At 42.5% G+C, this 11,923-nt stretch overlaps 1 protein-coding gene across 1 annotated transcript; it reads right to left on the reverse strand.

Moving 5' to 3' along the window:
- Positions 1 to 202: 202 nt before the first annotated feature.
- tars3 (threonyl-tRNA synthetase 3) lies at positions 203 to 11,922 on the reverse strand. The gene is made up of 19 exons (XM_034574549.1): positions 11,309 to 11,922; positions 10,647 to 10,727; positions 10,286 to 10,473; positions 9,868 to 9,991; positions 9,656 to 9,780; positions 9,214 to 9,331; positions 8,858 to 8,922; positions 8,658 to 8,736; positions 8,393 to 8,539; positions 6,251 to 6,349; positions 4,007 to 4,173; positions 3,759 to 3,921; positions 3,508 to 3,645; positions 3,069 to 3,146; positions 2,872 to 2,972; positions 1,924 to 2,028; positions 1,579 to 1,651; positions 1,374 to 1,488; positions 203 to 570 (listed from the first exon to the last, which is right to left on the reverse strand). Exons 1-19 carry the CDS (start codon positions 11,627 to 11,629, stop codon positions 422 to 424), a joined length of 2,436 nt encoding a protein of 811 aa, XP_034430440.1. The 5' UTR covers positions 11,630 to 11,922; the 3' UTR covers positions 203 to 421.
- Between the last annotated feature and the right edge of the window lies 1 nt (position 11,923).

Here is an 11,923-nt window from a genome sequence, read left to right on the forward strand (position 1 = left end):
TATTGTTGAGGATTATAATTCTTTACACCTCACTGAAACCTACTGGCTAAAAGCATCTGCTCAGCACCATGTTCTTGCTTTGGAATGAGTAAAATCATTAAGCATCCAGGACAAATTCATGGAAGGCTGTGTGTCTCTACTGCTACTTCTTATGGATCTCAATTTTGTGAAAACATTACATATGTTGTGAAAGAACAAAACACACATTTGGAAGAAACATTTTATTTTTTGAGACCAACCTTTGAGAAAATAGACCACTGCCAATTTCACGTTCACAAACTTTCTGTACTACACTTTCCCAGTACCACCTGTTTTTTTGTGCCACCACTTCCCCTGTACCAGCTCCATATGTGCCATCATTCACTTCTCTCGTGGCTGTAGTTCACACAGTGAGGTATTTAAATGCGAGCCTTCATCTTCATCAGAACTCTTCCTCCGCGTTTCGACAGCGGGATTGTTTGAGCATGGTCAGGCGAGCCAGCACCTCGGCCACCGACAGCTCTCCGTGGACTTTGTTGTCCCTCGTGCGCACATTGACATTGTTAGTCATCTTCTCCTTCTCTCCGACCACTGCCAAGACACAAGATGATACAACAGCTTGACACGGCCCAAGTCACACAACACACACACACAGCTACCCTAACACGTTCCCTGCTTTGTGCAACTGAATTCAACAACTGTGGGTGGTGAGCCAGACTGGACACCCATTCACTTTGTATTCCAACCAATTAACAATGTTTATTTTGACTTCTGAGTTGCTAATGGTGAATCTGCTGACAACCCAAAAGTTCAGGACCAAGTCAGTGTTTCTTAGTTTGCTACAAATCACATTTGCTTTACACAAACATTGTATTTTGGACATCTATAGTTCTCAATGCAGATGTATTTTCTTTTTGTTTTTGGGGCATGTTTTTCTAATCGTGTATTCACCACTTAGAGAGTTAGGGAAATGTGAGGGGGAATAAAGAAGGGCATGTCATGCAACATGATCCTCTGGACATTCAGTTCTGCAGTGCGCACCTTTACACCATTGAATACCTTCTTTTAATTATAAATTGCACACAATGTTTCCCACAATAGTAAAAACTCTGAAAATTATTGACATCAGTATAAAGTATGCATAATTCCTGGAAAGAAGGGTTAAAGCATGTGGAATAAATGCAGTCTTTTTGTGTTCTCGTGTGGTGTGTTCCTTTAAACTTGCAGCCACTGAAACCACATGTACTCCACGTCTTGTGTTTTCATTGTGGTGATTGACAGTGACAAAATTGACCACTTCGGTATACTTTTAAGTAATTGCAGGAAAACCTGAGAGCAAGGTGGTGAAAGTGCTCTCCAAACCAGTGGTGAGTCAGTGTTTACCCTTTTCTTACCAAGAATGAAGTTATATTGGGCCAACTGTGCATTTCGGATTTTCTTGTTTAGAAGACAACTAGAGTCCAGGTCAGCCTCTGCCATGAAACCAGCTTCTGTAAACTGCTTACACACCTAACGGATAGAAATACCATTAATTAATCTACGTCCCATCTGTATTCTACAATTCTGAATGCAGTCAAGATGTGGAAGCTGGAGACTCACCCTCTTGGCGTAATCCTCACAGGACGGGTTGACAGGCACTAACATCACCTGACGTGGAGACAACCACAGAGGCCTGGGGCAGGGACAGAAGGGCTTAAATGAAACTTGATGTGATAAATGTGATAACATTACCAACACAACCAACACACAACACAAATTACAAAGAAAAATAATGACAGAAACCATCTGATTTAGCCGTTGAACCATCACTGACTATATCAGACAGATCACAGTGGTGGGCCACATAAGCATTGTGCACAATGGTTAATTGAAAGATTTGTTTTAAAAGTAATACAATTTTAAACATAAGCTCCCAAATGCGAGAGCAGGCCGAAAACAACTCACCATTTCCCTGCATAGTTCTCGGTGAGAATGGCAATCATCCTCTCCACTGAGCCCAAGATGGCACGATGGATGATAACTGGTCGGGCTTTGTCATCCCCATCCTTCCTGTAAGACACAGCAGAAGAAAGAATATTAAGGATTCTTGTGAAATAGGTCAGGAAGTATGTCAACTACAATGATTATTGGCCTTTCATATTCATTATTTTTCTGTATTATTTGTCTTGAATCCAATTTCCATTACATTTGTAAAGCACAATTTCTTACAAAAGAAGTTCAGTGTTTTAAATGACAGTAAAACAACCGAACAATGTTTCACCATTAACACTGCACATATACTAACTGTATATATCAATCAAATTATATTTGTGTAGCCCATATGCACAAATCACAATTTGTCTCATAGGGCTTAACAAGGTGCGACATCCTCTGTCCTCAACAAGAGTGAGGAAAAACTACCAAAACAAACCCTCTTAACACGTGATTTTTTTTTTAGAAAAGCCACATGTGAGGGATCCTTTCCCAGAATGGACAGGAGTGTAATAGGTGCTGGTAGATGTGTATCTACCAATCAACTGGCCCTAAATCGGACTCTAAAATGTATCAATTATCCACCACTTTTGATCATTCTGCTGATCTACTCTACTCATTCTTTATGTTACACTGGCCTGACATGACCTATGCACTAGCCACGTTCTCTCAGCTGCTGTATGTGATGCGTATTATTTTGCCATGTTGTATTTACAGGTTGTTCCTGGTGAGATGATAGATTAACCAGTCATCTGCTCAGTGAGTTCAAATTTACATGTGACACTTCACCTCTTAAGTGCACAACTCTGGGGAACACAGCACAGGCTGAGGCACCTCACTCAGAAGGAGATAAACATATTATCCTTGGTGCAGTAAAGCACAGACTCAGCAGTGTGTCGATGTTTTGATTAGGTGACTCACCCCACAAAGGTCAGGTTGAAGCGGATAGGCAGCTGGAAGTCCAGCTGAATGGTTGCACACTGGTGGTAACGTCCAATTGCATCTTTGATCTTAATGTCAATCTGCAGTGGCACAGAAAGAATTGCAGCGCTTTTCAGGACCCGGGGGAATGAAATTGATTTTGAGTTTTGACAAGAAATATCAAGACATGTCCTGACCTTGGGTCCATAAAAAGCGCCGTCTCCGGGGTTTAGTTTCCATGGCTCCCCAAACTCATTCAGGCTGTTCTCCAGTTGCTGTCAACCATGAGGAATAGGTGAGCATATAATTTAAATCCAAACAATGAAAAGCAATTACTATGAGGCAGGCCAAGTTGTACTGAAGAATCCAATTATTATACTGAAAAGTGAACTGTGTGTCCTGCACTTTGCAATGTCTAATGCACAGTAGAAATCAACACGCCACCTACAAAATTTCAAAAGAACTTCATAATAACTTACACAGCAGGGAATGAGCTCTTTCATCCACAGAGCCAACTCATCTATTTGCTACAAACTGTATTGTGGCAAAGTACTTGTACTTGGACAAATTCGGATCTTCAGCTAAATTCTTTGTTATTTTATGCCACCAATCATAATAATGCATGACACAGTTTACCTTCTCTGCCTGGTTCCACACAGCGATATCACCCAAATACTTTTCTGGACGAGTGGAAAGGTGAAGCTGGAAGGAAAAGCCGAACACATCGTAAACACAGCGGAGGAAGTCCAGACAGCCTTTCATCTCCGTCTCGATCTGGAGCACAAACAAAAAAAAAAAGAATACTCATGATGTTTTCATGATTTCAAAAAAGAAAGCATTCTCTTCTATTGTCCCGGAAAAGTGTTAAACACTCCTGGTGTGGTCACCTGGTCCATTGTGCAGAAAATGTGGGCGTCATCCTGCTGGAAGCGCCGCACTCTGGTCAGGCCGGTCAGAGTTCCTGACAGTTCGTTCCTGTGGAGGACCCCAAGGTCTGCCAGCCTCAGAGGAAGCTCCCTCCACGAGCGAGGCCTGTGGCTGTACATCAGACTAAAGGACAACCACAGAGAAGGAAGTTAGTGAAATGCAACATGCATAAAATATAATTCGATATACAACATTTTATAAAACACACCAGTGCCCGGGGCAGTTCATTGGCTTGAGAGCAAAGACGTCACCTTCCACAGGGAAGGAGAACATGTTTTCGCTGTAGTGCTGCCAGTGGCCAGATGTCTCCCACAGTTTACTGTTGTAGATGTTGGGGGAGGCTACTTCCTGAAAGCCTCTTCTCCAGTATTCATCCTAGAAAAACAGTAAAACCACATAAAAACAGGCTGAACACGCCAGTTGGATTGCACAGGTAATCTGAGTTGAGCTCAATCATGACTTCTGGCACAAAACCTGGAGTTACTGCGACAGAAATCGGAATTTATGGGCTTAATCAATTTGTTGTTCTTAGGCAAAATATTGTCCAGTTGATCTGTTTAGCTGTCAACAGTAGAAGAGTGATGTCAATGGAGAGATTTCCTCTGTGAATGTGAATCAGGAAGGTGATGAAAAAAAAAACATGCACGCTCAGTCAGCTTTTCCTGAATATATGATTCCCTGGATGCCATGTGCTAAATGACATGCTGCAGTTGCTGCAACAGTGACCATTATTGCATTAAAAAAACAGCCTCAAAAACCAGACATTAAGGAGATTACCCTTCACCGTGCATTCTCACCATTAAATGTATAAGTGATAGAGTTATAGTGGGAAACGCATTGCATGCTGGTCTTTTTTTGTTTCACAGCATCTGAAGTGATGTGATAATTATCTTGCACGACTTCTGTGTTATGTATGAGAGGCTTTCTTGGCTTTGTCTGGTGTGTTGGTGTATGCCGTGAAAGTCTTCAAGATGTCAACACTTCTCTGTAAATACATCACAGAGACATGTTTCTGAACAGCCACTGAACGTGGCAAAGGAGTTCAAGTTGCTCCAAAACGAAAAGATTGTTCAAGAATGTGGTTTGCTCATGTCTGAGAACTTCTGTGTACTGTTTACTATTACTCCCCAAACACAAGTTCCTCTTCAACATAACAACCATGAGACCACTTCCAAATTATCACTACATGAGGCCCAGGGCACACAACACATTACTTGTTTGAACACTGGTGTGCTGCAGACAAATTCATTAGGACCACAATATGAACATTTTTGGTTCTGTCACTTTAGACTGGAGTTTGACTGGGGGAAAAAAGCCATAATTATGAAAATGTGCAGCAATCAGAAGTGGGCTACGCTTTTGAAGAACTCTGAGCAGAATTTAAACTGACTGAAATAAACTATTCAGGTAACTGTCACACTCTTTGTCTTGGAGCTCCTTGGAGTTAGCAAGTTTTTCAAAAGTCAAGGGTTAGTGGTTTGCATAATGAGCAAAATATCACCACTAGTATGATGAAGATGTGAAAAGGGGGATTTGTTTCACAGTCATCTCAGAAGTGCTTTTTTTATATACACAATATAGATGCTGGTTAAAACAAATTTACTTATGGATTTTGTTTAAAGAAGACACTTTATGCTTTTTAATTTTTTCCCTTTCTGCTAGTGTGTTATAATTCTTTTTTTGAGCAAAAAGTCTGCAAAGTAAAATAAATAAATAAAATTAAAAAGAACTCTGCAGTAAAGGGAGCTCCTCTTTCCCACAGCAATCTGCTCCTGAAGCAGCTCATCAGTAGTTTGGCAGATTCCTCCAACACCATTGTGATGTCATGTGACATGTCAATGCCCCACATATGAATAATACACGCCCGGCGGCTTGTCGTCTACGGCCTCTAACAAATCCAGGTAAAGTGAGAGCGGAGGCTGACATTTCCTACAAACTCAGGAAGCGGTTGACTAATCACAACAGAATAGATCAGCTGGCCAATCAGGGCAAACAGGGCTTTATGAAGGGGGGGGGGGGGGGGGGTATTCAAGAGACCGGAGCTAAACATTTCAGACAGGGGCTGAAAAGAGGAGGTGCAGCAATGGACAGTATGAAGAAAGTGATGTGATTTCTGAACATTAGAGGATTTAAATCTTTTCATGTAACAGCCAAAAATGTTATAATGAACCTGAATGAGCATAATGTCGCCCTGAAAATTTGTTGACGGAACCCCAAATAGTAACAGTCAGCACAATTTATGTAACAATTTGAAAATATCAAATACAAACTGCCTGATAAGCATACTGTTAACGCTAATGAATATTTATACAGTATGGATTTTAGTTACAGTAAAGATTTTTAAAAAAGAGGGGGTTATTACGTGAAGGCTTCTGAAGCACACATTAAACTGAATTCTCCATCTAGTTAGAATGAAATTCACGGTGGATAAAATGGGCAATGATCAGGCTACCTTGATGAACTCGATGAGCGTGTTGTAGATGTAGGCCCCGCGCGGCATGAAGAAACAGCTGCCAGGGCTGAGATCATGGAAGAAGAACAGCTCCTGATCCTGTGAAGCAGACAAAGGAGACTTTTTAATGACTTTCGGTCTGCAGGTAGAACAAGAGAGACACTCCACTAAGCACTGCAGGGAGTTATCCAATCATCATGTAATAGTCCATCAGCACCTGACCACTGACAGAAAGCTCAACTGAGTCGATGGAGAGAAAGAGTGTATGTATGTGTGTGTGTGTATTTCAAAATTGAAATGTTGACCTAAGACATGAATTGAATCAATCCTCAACAAAGAAAATGGATGTGTAAAGACAAAGCTGTTGCCTAAGATGCAACATGTAAATTATTTTAAGGAAATAGCATTTTCTAGAAACTGAACTCCCGATCAACTATCACCACTATTATTTGGTTTGGACATGTGACTAGAAATATTGCCAAAGCAATTCTAGCAAGCGTTCTTCACTTTATTTTCAACAAATGGATTTATGGGGCTCGAGTTTAGATAAAAAAAATATTTCACAAATGAACACAACTAGTGCAGCTGATGCCACAATGTGATTAATGTGACATTAACTGCAAATTGACTGATTTTCAGAGTGCAGCAGTGAAGAGGAACAGAATGTTTCTGCCTGACAGACCAGCGGAAGCTCTGGTTAAGCCTGAAATCAAGCTCAATTCTTAAAAATAAAAACAGACCAGGACCACGCTAGTCTGGATGCAACCCAACAGAATTTATTGGAAATGAGCCTGTATTACTGAACGAAGCCTGATTCCCCTTGTGATTTGACTTTAAGAAACACCCTTCATGAGACCACTTTATATTCACAGAGCAGTGCTAATATTTCCTCATGTCAAAGGTAGTGAGGTAAAAGATGTTGGATCAGTTTTATTAGACTGACACAGCCGGATCCCAGCTGGTGCACCTTAAGGGACTCCCCCCCCCCCCCCCCCAACAAGCTATTGGGTAACACAACCGCATCGAGACGTTTCCCGAATGTTGTGGGTTGACATGGGATCACACCGTGGAGCGCCATCTTTAAAACAACATGCCACTTCTGTCACCTCCCTCCAACTGGCTTTCGATCGCAATATCCTGACTCTTGCGTTTAATATGGAACCGTGTTGTAATCAGTGCGGATTGAGGTGCTGCCTTCTGTCTCCCATGCTGTGAAACCAGCTGGGGCCCTCAGATGACTCACTTGTCTCGAAAGTGCAGTTACAAGAAGGAGCAGAGTGCCCTCAGCTGGTGTAAAGCAGCAACAGACAATTTTAGTGCAGAACAACGTGGTTTTCATGTGGATCTTAAAGGGGACATAGCATGCAAATTCCACTTTGTTAGTGCTTCTACATGTTAATGTGGGTATCTGGCATGTCTACCAACCCAAAAACTCTGGAAAAAAAACACTCGCGCATTTTGTTATAGTTCCTCTAAGTCAGAAACGTCATGCTTGAGTGACTCGATTGAGCTTCCTGTGTATTGTGTCGTAACAATACACTGGAAGTCTCCCTACATGGCCTTATATCGTTTAAAATCATGGGGGGAGAGGGGGGAGGGGGGAGCTGGCTCATTAGCATTTAAAGGAACAGGCACTCAAAACAGGTCACTCTGTGGAGGGCTGTTTTAGACAGGGTAAAAAGGGTGCTGTTTTATATGATCCTTGTGGTATTTTGACCAAAGCATGTTACAGACATTTCATTAAGACCCCAAGGAACCATATCAACTTGTGGTAAAATGGGCATACAATGTCCCCTTTAAGCTCTTGAATCTGGTTCATCCGAGTTTGGATTTTCTTTTAGATGAAAACAAGTTTTGGATCACAGAATTATGTGGAGTCAACTCAACCCTTTTGGAAAAAAGGCCTTCACAGTTCATGTTTTATGTTCTTTGTCCAGGTTCATTTCAGCCTTTCACCACATCTAAAATACCACAAAACTACTCGAATGAGGAAAAACTCCTCCATAAACCTCAAAAGGAGATGTGTCAGCCACCACATTATACAATTACGAATCAAAATCCACTTTGTACTGGTTTTCAGTTTCTGGTTTTAGGTCTGAGCCAGCTGGGTGGGCTTGAACAGGACTGCCTGTAGTGACTCACTTTGCCAATCTTGCGATGGTCTCTATTCTTGGCCTCCTCCTGAAAGCGCTCCCACTCCTTCAGCATCTTGGAGTCGGGGAAAGAAATCCCATAGATCCTCTGGAGTGTTTCCATATCGGAGCGACCTTCCCAGTAGGTGGAGGAGTTCTGATGACAGAGGGTGGAAGAGAGTTGAGTATTGACATTTTTAGACAAGATTGCAAAAGATTACTTTGATACAAATTATTAACATTAAAATTAGACCCTGTGTGTGTTTTCAGAATACCTTGTAGATCTTCATGGCCTTGATCTTGCCTGTGTGTCGGACATGGGGACCTCTGCACAGGTCAATCAAGGGCCCACATCTATCCAGCGTTCACAAGATACAGTTAGCTTTTCAAGGCACCGAAATAAACATCCAAAACAACATCTTAAATGAAAGAGATCCAGTTACTAGCTCTTATTTTCACTTTCTCACAAACTAACCTGTAGACTGTAGTTGTGGGGGTGGTGACTTTCTCATTCAGAATGCGGCACTTGAATTTGTTGTACTGAAAGATATAAGTCAGAACTCATTCTGGGCAGTAGGAATAATTACCACACACACACACACAACATTGTCTGTCTTGATTAAAAAATTCAAGCAAGGTATGAGGACATAGTAAGACTGGGTCGATCTGTAGATACAATGTCAGTTTTTGGAAGCAGGATATATTTTAAGTTCAAGAAGCATCGGCAGGGAAGGATGATAGCACGTTGGGGGTTTCTCCCACAACTGGACCACACCACTCTTAATTCTGCCAGACAAGCAGAGAATTCTTTGCTGAGATTCTCATTCTCACCTTAAACATGTTGAGCAGTGTCTCCTTGCTGATCTCCAGCCGCTCAAAGGGCTGTTTTTCCTTCACCACAGCCTTACACAAAGTCTCCAGGTCCCCAAACTCAGTGCTGGACACTCCCCTGGAAAGAGCAAACGTGTTCCACTCATTGTAAGTGCTTGTGGTCAAGACTACTCTGACAAGTAACATGATGTTTATTTAATTAACCAGTCATGTTTGACATGATGATGTTGTGTTGAGAGTTTTAAAAGAACAGTACATCTTCTATTGGAAACCATCTTTTTAGCTCCACAAATTTAACACTTAACTGACACACAAAAAGCACCGAAGTACACAATTAAGAATAGAATGTATAAACTTGAGCCAGTTCATAAAATCTATTGACTTTTTGAAAAATATAATCTATGTCTGATAATTGACATTTACAGTGAAAATACTTGCTCACTTCTGTCCATCCAGGAACATGTCATAGTAGAAGCCATTCTCGATCGGGGGTCCATAACATAAACAACCTCCATAAAAATGCTCCATTGCCTCCCCCAGGATGTGAGCACTGGAGTGCCAATAAACCTAGGACACCGAAGGAAGGTTGATTTACAGATCACAGACATTTCTGTACAACTAAATAAATCTCTTCTTTCCTGTATTTGCACTCACAGCCTGAGCATCGTCGTTGTCAAAGCGCAAAATCTCAAGAGAGCAGTCCTGCTCGAGAGGCCTGTCCAGGTCCCAAAGCTCCCCGTTCACCCGAGAAATCACAGCATTGTCAGCCAGGCCCTGGCTGCAAGATCAATGCAAGATATTTGTCTCAGCCATTCTGTATCCAAATTCTACAGAATGTTTCTATTCGTTACATAAAAAGGAAGATGGGGGTGGGGGTCACCTTTGGGACAATTAAGATAACATGAGATATTTCTTTATCAGTCACACAACAGGGATATTAGCCATTCCTAAGAGAGTCAGGTCTACCCCTGAGCTTTATAGCTAAATAATTCATTCCATTGATCAAACTGGCAGCCACTAGCTGTTGCGGATTGGACATCGGATGATTGTGACCAACTGTTATTGTACCAACCTGATATCACAGGCACACTGGTACGGTGTGGTGATCCAAGCCTTGCCGGCCACCTTCCCTCCGTCTGGCAGCTCCACGGTGATGGGCTTGCTGTCTGCAGCTTTCTTTGCCAGCAGGGCATCACTCTCCCTCTTCAGCTGCTCATAGAGGCTGAGGCGCTCCGCAACGTATCCAGGCCAGGGCTTCAGCTACGGTGGAGAAGAATAATAAAAGACTTAAGATTTTGGTTGTGCAAGTATTGGACCAGAGGCCAACATCGATTTATTTTGTGTGAGGAACTGTAATATGACGACTTGTGTCCATGTTAGTACAATAGGTGAACAGTGGGGACAAGATCTCCTCAGGGTCCTGTGACAGTCACCTCCTTCGTGCCTCCATCTCCTTGTTTCTTCTCCTTCTCCTTCTTGTTCCTCTCACCTGATTTGGTATCAGGAGCTGCAGCCTGTTGACAAACACAGTCTTTAATAATAAATATACATCTCATTTATATAGCACTTTTAACAATGCTTTAAGATACCTTGCATATTAGGTAGAGAAACAGAGAAAGCAAAGCATGAAAGTAAATAACCAAACTTATTAAAGAATACACTTCATTATTACACATTAAAAGCAGTTCTACAGAGGCATGTGGGTTAGAAGTAACGTGTTGATGGAGGCAACAGGAGGTGGGCCTCAATGAAGCAGGGGGTATGGGGGGGGATAAGGTAGAGCATGTCAGTGAGGTAGGGGGGCCTGGTTGTGGAGGGATTGGTGAGTGAGAGGGACATTGAATTGGATCCACTATGGGACAGGGAGCCAGGGAACTTTCTAAAAGGACAGGGGTGATGTTTTATTTGTCCTCCTTGTAACAGCTGTTTTCCTTTCTATATAAATAAAGTTACACACACACACACACACACACACACACACACAGAGCTATTTGTGGAGGTGTGCTGGTCCCAGGCCCCTCACCCTGTAGCAGCACTCTAACTACTAGTCCTCGCTCCCTGACTTTTTATATTGGTTCACTGTCTCTAGAACTACCTTGTGCTCAGCTCGGTTGTTTGTCTGCGGGTCTTTGCGGGTGTTTTTCGCCGGAGCTGTGCCACCCTTGGCGGCTTGCGGTCTCCTGCCCTGCGCCCCCTCCAGCTCCAGCTCCGCCTGCAGACCCCGGCGGAGGTGCAGCAGCCGGTACCGGAGCTTCTCGTTCTCGGCCCGCAGGTTCTCCAGCTCCGGGGAGACCACCTCGACACCGGTGGCGGCCAGACCTTGGCACAGTCCATCCCGAAGAGTGGATATTTCCCGGTTGAGGAGCCGAATCTGCTCCTCCTGGGCAGTCAGACGTTCAGCCAAGCACGCTGCCATCTTTAAAAGACCACCACGACCACAGTTAACTTCCGGTGAGGGTTGCTCGAAAAATAAAAGACCCCTTGACTCCAAAATTATAATAAAATATTTTGAATCAGTTAATTTAACATGAATGAATACGAATGATGTTTTTTTTTACATTTATATACAACACTGCCACTGTCCATAATATGTTCGTGAATTGAAAATCAGACGATCGTAAATGACAAATCAAATTGGAGTGGTCAGGTGGACTGTGATTGGTGGATTTCTTCAAGGCGTCTGCTAACTGCTAGCCTGCTAACGTTAGCC

The sequence above is a fragment of the Hippoglossus hippoglossus genome, chromosome 3, assembly GCF_009819705.1.
Source record: "Hippoglossus hippoglossus isolate fHipHip1 chromosome 3, fHipHip1.pri, whole genome shotgun sequence".
NCBI classification, from domain to species: domain Eukaryota; kingdom Metazoa; phylum Chordata; class Actinopteri; order Pleuronectiformes; family Pleuronectidae; genus Hippoglossus; species Hippoglossus hippoglossus.

Bases quoted from the DNA above. Each gene is read 5' to 3' on its own strand.
- tars3 (XM_034574549.1), bottom strand. From the start codon at position 11,629: ATGGCAGCGTGCTTGGCTGAACGTCTGACTGCCCAGGAGGAGCAGATT. The intron at 6,350-8,392 runs GTGAGTCACTAC...TCTGCTTCACAG, and splicing joins ACCATCGCAAGATTGGCAAA to GATCAGGAGCTGTTCTTCTT. The intron at 3,646-3,758 runs GTGACCACACCA...TTTGTGCTCCAG, and splicing joins TTTTCTGCACAATGGACCAG to ATCGAGACGGAGATGAAAGG.